This window comes from Eptesicus fuscus, chromosome 15 (genome assembly GCF_027574615.1).
Source record: "Eptesicus fuscus isolate TK198812 chromosome 15, DD_ASM_mEF_20220401, whole genome shotgun sequence".
Classification (NCBI taxonomy): domain Eukaryota; kingdom Metazoa; phylum Chordata; class Mammalia; order Chiroptera; family Vespertilionidae; genus Eptesicus; species Eptesicus fuscus.
Genome location: NC_072487.1, coordinates 4849907 through 4856258, shown reverse-complemented (window position 1 = coordinate 4856258; position 6352 = coordinate 4849907). Strand labels below are relative to the sequence as shown.

The 6352-nt window shown below is 37.7% G+C and overlaps 1 protein-coding gene across 1 annotated transcript; it reads left to right on the top strand.

The window, feature by feature from the left end:
• The first annotated feature begins 3237 nt into the window (after positions 1-3237).
• On the top strand, positions 3238-5738 carry ZNF658 (zinc finger protein 658). The gene is given in 1 exon segment (XM_054727620.1): positions 3238-5738. A coding segment is annotated over 1 exon segment (2388 nt). The 5' UTR covers positions 3238-3350.
• Positions 5739-6352: the final 614 nt, after the last annotated feature.

The window sequence follows — 6352 nt, the reverse complement described above, 5'->3', positions numbered from 1 at the left end:
ACATTTCAAGCTATTAATTTATCGCAGTGCTACTTTAGCTGCATTCCACAAATTTCTATGTTTTGAACTGTTTTTGTTTTCATTCACTTTAAAATACCTTAATTTTCTGTGAGCTGTACTTTGTGACCCATGATTTAATTAGAAGCATATTAATTTACAAATATATTTTTTTGATTTTTCAAGATAACCTTATGTTACTAATTTCTAGTATAATTTTTCAGTGGGTCGAGATATTTTATGTAATTTTAAAATATTTGTACAGATTTGTCTTACAGCCCATAATGTGGTCTGTCTTAATGAATAGTCACATGTACATTTGATAATAATGTGAAATTCAGCTGCTTTTTAGTGTATTTGTGTCTTTGGGTATGGAGGGTATACTTTGTACACGTGTTGCTTCATTTCTCCTAGTTGTAATATTGGGCCTACCATCTATTCCTGATTCCCCTTTTTTGCTTTACTTCTTTTTTGTTTTCCTTTTTTTTTTTTCTCCTGCCTGTTATGTGTTGGCCACCAGTGCCCTGAACCAACAGCTTTGTTCCTATTGCCCACCCAAATTTTAAAGAGTAGATAGAAATATGGTTTCAGGTGGAATTTTGGCAATATCTGCTGCTACCATCTCCCAGAATAGAGATTTCTCAGAATTCTTCATAATCTTCCCTATGAACTTTGGTTTGGCTCATGGAGGAAAATTTTGCAAGAGTGTGAAAATGCTTTACTGGTATATCTGTGGTAGAACCATAGAGAAGTGTTTCTTTTTTTCTCTCTTTTTGTGGGGGTGGTGAGGACGGGGAGGCTTGAGTATGATGGATATTGTCAAAAAGTTTTTCTGTTCTGTTAGACCATAATTTTCTCAGATCTTTGGCTAGAAGCTACAGGTTTTTGTTGGAACTCTTTTGTCTCTGCCTATTATTTACTATAGATTACAGGCTTCTCCATAAACCCTGCACCCCACATAAAATATATGGGAAGCAGAAAGAAAATATGGCCATTCATTCTTTAAGTCTCAAAGTCTACCTTCTTCTTATTTCGTAGCATCTTCATTTGTTTGTTAATTTTTTTTCTCCCCAGGGATTTTTATTTTTTATTATTTATTTATTGTTTTTAAATTTATCTTTATTGTTGAAAGTATTACGGATGTCCACTTTGTGTTTTTTCACATTGATCTCTCCCCTGCCCCCCGCCCCCCGCCCCCCGCCTCATCCATACCCACCCCTCGCAGGCCTTCACTACTCTATTGTCTGTCCATCGGCTGTGCATTTGTGCATATAAGTTCCCAGGTTAATCACTCCCCTCCCATCTGCCCCACTCCCACCTTCCCTCTGAAATTCATCAGTCTGTTTCATGCTTATATGTCTCTGGGTTTATTTTATTCATCTGTTCATTTTGTCCATTAGATTCCACATATGAGTGAAATCATGTGAGACATATCTTTCTCTGACTGGCTTATCCAGATCCATCCATGCTGTTGCAAATGGTAAAAATTCTTTCTTTTTTACAGCTTTGTAGTATTCCATTGTGTAGATGTACCACAGCTTTTTTATCCATTCGTCTATTGATGGGCACTTGGACTGTTTCCAGATCTTAGTTAGCTATTGTAAATTGCATTGCTGTGAACATAGGAGTGCATATATTCTTTCTGATTGGTGTTTCAGGCTTCTTAGGATATATTCTTGGAAGTGGGATCTCTGGGTCAAATGGGAGTTCCATTTTTTAATGTTTTGAGGAAACTCCATACTGTTTTTCACAGTGGCTGCACCAGTCTGCATTCCCACCAGCAGTGCATGAGGGTTGTATATTTTGGAAATTAACTCCTTATTGGATGTATCATTGGCAAAAATGTTCTCCCATGCAGTGAGCTCTCTTGTCATTTTGTTGATGGTTTCTATTGCTGTGCAGAAGCTTTTTATTTTGATATAGTTTCATTTAGTTTCCTTTGCCTTTCAAGATGTATTGGTAACCATATTGCTACTAGAGATGTCTGAGATTTTGCTGCCTATGGTTTCTTCCAAGATTTTTATGGTTTCATGTCTTACTCTTAAGTCTTTTATCCACTTTGAGTTTATTCTTGTGTATGGTGTAAGTTTGTGGTCTAGTTTCATTTTTTTGCATGTCCCTGTCCAGTTTTCCCAACACCATTTATTGAAGAGACTCTCTTGACTCCACTGTATGCTCTTGCCTCTGTTATCAAATAGTAATTGAGTATAATGGCTTGGGTCACCTTCTGGGTTCTCTGTTCCATTCCATTGACCTATATGCCTGTTCTTGTGCCAGTCCTAGACTATTTTGAGTAGAGTGGCTTTGTAGTATAACTTGATATCTGGTATTGTGATGCCTTCAGCTTTGTTCTTTCTCAGGATTGCTGCGGCTATTTGGGGTCTTTTTTGGTTCCCTATAAATTTTTGGAGCGTTTGTTTTAGATCTGTGAACTATGCTGTTGGTATTTTAATAGAGATTGCATTGAATTTATAGAGTGCTTTGGGCAGTATGGACATTTTTAAGAATGTTGATTTCTCCCAATACATGAACACAGTATATTCTTCTGCTTGTGTATATCTCCCTCTAGCTCTTTCTCAACGTCCTGTAGTTTACCAAGTACAGGTCTTTTACCTCCTTGGTTAAGTTTATTCCTAAGTATCTTAATTTTTTGTTTTGTTTTTGCAATGGTAAGTGGGATTGTTTTTTTGTTTCTCTTTCTGAGATTTTATTGTTGGTGTATAAAAATGCCATCAATTTTTGGGTGTTAGTTTTGTTTTCTGCTACATTTTCAAATTCATTTATTAAATCTAGTAGTTTTTTTGATGGAGCCTTTAGGGTTTTCTATGTACAATATCATGTCATCTGCGAATAATAACAGTTTTACTTTCCCCTTTCCAACTTGGATGCCTTTTGTTTTTTTCTTCTTGTCTGATTGCTATGGTTAGGACTATTAGTACTATGTTGAACAAGAGTGGTGAAAGCAGACATCCCTTGTCTTATTCCTGTTCTTAGGGGAAATGGTTTTAATTTAGCCCATTAAGTATGATGTTGGCTGTAGGTTTGTCACATATGGCTTTTATTATGTTGAGGCATGATCCCTCTATTCCCACTTTGCTGAGAGTTTTTTTCCCCAGGGATTTTTTAGTTGCAAGAGGGAGGACCTGGAAGAAGGAGGCTGCTCCATTTTGGCTAGCACTGGGAGTAATTCTGATTTTTTAAACAACGTGGATGAGCAGAGAGAAAGTGTGTGTGTCTTGTGTTTCTGTCTGTGTGCATGAATTATTAATCTTTGAAAACATGACCAGAAACAATACAAAGCATAACGAAAATGATTATAAGCTCCTCATAATAAGAAATTTAAGATTCATAAGATGTTTTCAATGTTTCTAATTTTAGGATATTACAGAGTTGATGTCCACATTGAGGAGAACCAGGAAAAACAAGAGAAACCTCTTTGGCAAGTAATATTCATTGATAATAAACCATTGAGTAAAGAAAGGCAGATAGTTTTAGGAAAACCAATTAATCTGGATATAACTGCAGATTTTTCAGGAAAAATGCCCTGTGAATGTGACTCACGTAGAATGAAGTTGCCACTTGTTTCTGACTTAATTATTAATGATAGAAACTTTCCAAGAAAGGTTGATTACACGAATGTATGTGAAAAGTTGCAGCTTGATATCAAACATGAGAAAGCTCATCCTGAAGAGAGGTCTTACGAGTATAAAAATGTGAATGCTCTCAGTCATAAGAGAGATCATCTGAAATTTCCAACTCTGGAGCAACCTTTTGAATGTAATGAATTTGGAAAAGTTTTACATGATAACACTTTTGTCTGTGTTATAGTTAAGAATTCTCTAACAAGAAAGGAATAATGTAAGGATGATGTATTTGGGAAAAGCTGTGATAACGCAACTCTATTTAACCACAGGAGAACTGGTACAAGGGAGAAATGCTTTGATCTTAATGAATGTGGGAGATCCTGTGACAAAGCCACTATTGTGGAATATGATAAAGTTCAGATGACTATGACACACTATGAATGTAATGAAAGTGGAAATAATTTCAACAGGAATTTACTCCTCATTCAACCTCAGAGAACTGTTACAAGAACTGTTAAAAGAACTGCTTTTGAAAGCAGTAAATGTGAGGAAAACTTGACCCAAAGATCAGCCCATCTGGTACATCAGAAGATACAAACTGGAGATAAGGTCTGTGTTTTTAATGGATGTACAAGTGCCTCCTACCAGGATTTAGACCTTACAATAATACATCAGAGAACTCAGACAGAAGAGAAATTCTATCAATGTGGTAAACATCGGGAATCCTTACATCAAAACTCACTTTTCAGTGTAAATCAGGAAAATGGTATAGGAGAGAAGTCATTTGAAAGTAATGAATGCAGTAAGTTCTTTTACCAGAAAGCACACCTCATTCAGCATCAGAGGACCCACTCAGAGGAGAAGACTTGTGAATGTGAGGAGTGTGGGAAGTTCTTCTGTTCAAATTCACACACTATTCATTATCCTGGAACTCATATGGGGGCCCGTCTCTATGAATATAATGAATCTGAGAAAACTTTCTGTCAGATGTCAAACCTCAGTGAACATCTGACAGTTCACACAAAAGAGAAACCTTATGATAACAATGAATGTGGGAAATCTTACAAGAAGTGTGCCCTCTTAGTACATCAGAGAACACACAAAGAGATTAAACTCTATCAAAATAATGAATATGGGAAATCATTCTCCAGGATGGCACAGATCAAAGAACATCAGAGAATTCACACAGACGAGAAACCAAATGAATGTATTGAATGTGGGAAAACATTCTCCAAGACATCACATCTCAGAGCACATAAGAGAATTCACACAGGCAAAAAACCCCATGAATGTATTGCATGTGGGAAAACTTTCCCTAACAAGACACACCTCAGTGCACATCAGAGAATTCATACAGGGCGGAAACCCTATGAATGTAATGCATGTGGGAAAACTTTTCCCCAGAAGACACACCTCAGTACCCATCAGAGAATTCACACAGGGGAGAAACCGTATGAATGTCGTGATTGTGGGAGATCTTTTGCCCATAATTCAACCCTTAGAGTACATCAGAGAATTCACACTGGTGAGAAACTCTATGAATGTAATGGCTGTGAGAAAACTTTCACTCATAATTCAGCCCTCCAAGTACATCAAAGAATTCACACTGGGGAGAAACCCTATGAATGTAATGCATGTGGGAAAACTTTCTCCAAGACATCACATCTCAGTACACATCAGAGAATTCACACAGGGGAGAAACCCTATGAATGTGATGCATGTGGGAAAACTTTTTCCAGGAAGATACACCTCAGTACACATCAGAGAATTCACACAGGGGAGAAACCCTATGAATGCAATGCATGTGGGAAAACTTTTTCCCGTAAGACAAATCTCGGTACCCATCAGAGAATTCACACAGGTGAGAAACCGTATGAATGTAGTGAATGTGGGAAGTCTTTTGCCCGTATATCTGGTCTGAGATCACATCAGAGAATTCACACAGGGGAGAAACCCTATGAGTGTAATGAATGTGGGACAGCTTTTGCCCACAATTCAACTCTCAGAGAGCACCAGAGAATTCACACAGGGGAGAAACCACATGAGTGTACTGAATGTGGGAAAACTTTTGCTCGTAAGGCAGTTCTTCGAGTGCATTATAACAGAAGGCACACCAGAGAGAAAAACCTCCTATGTGATGAGTTTGGGAAGTTTTGAAGGAACTGATACTTTATTAGAAAACACACAATGTCACAAAGACTGGCAAATTGTTTCCTTTAACTGTTTCCTCTTCTGATAGGCACAAGCTTGTCTAAATTTCCCAGTCTGTCCTTCACCCAGGTGGGGCTGGTCATAGGTTATTATGCTCTTACATATCAGCTAAGGTTAGCCTTTAAAAATTGCATTCTTCCTGTTCTGTGTCATTCATACTGAAATGGAGAAATTTGCAAGAAAGACTTGTGTGCTGTATATTGAACGTAGAGCACAAGGTAGTGGTGAGACGATTTTCTACTAACAAATCTCCCCCCACCCTTTTTTTTAAGCAGGAATTATATTTGTACTGTGTTGAGTTCTTAAAGATTTGGTTTATTGGTTAAATGCATATACTCTAGCCAACTCTGTTAGAATGAAGTTAAACCTGTTAACTCTGGGTCATTGGTGCCAACTCAGCACCAACAGGAATCCCTAATTTGGGGTGCAGTGAAAAAGGAAACTTGACTCAGTGCTATAGCATGGCTGTGAAAACAGCACAGCTGAAGAATAGCTCAGTTGTGATGCAATGCAGCTGTGAAAACAGCAGGGGCTAGGTCACCCTTGGGCCAGGACTCTCT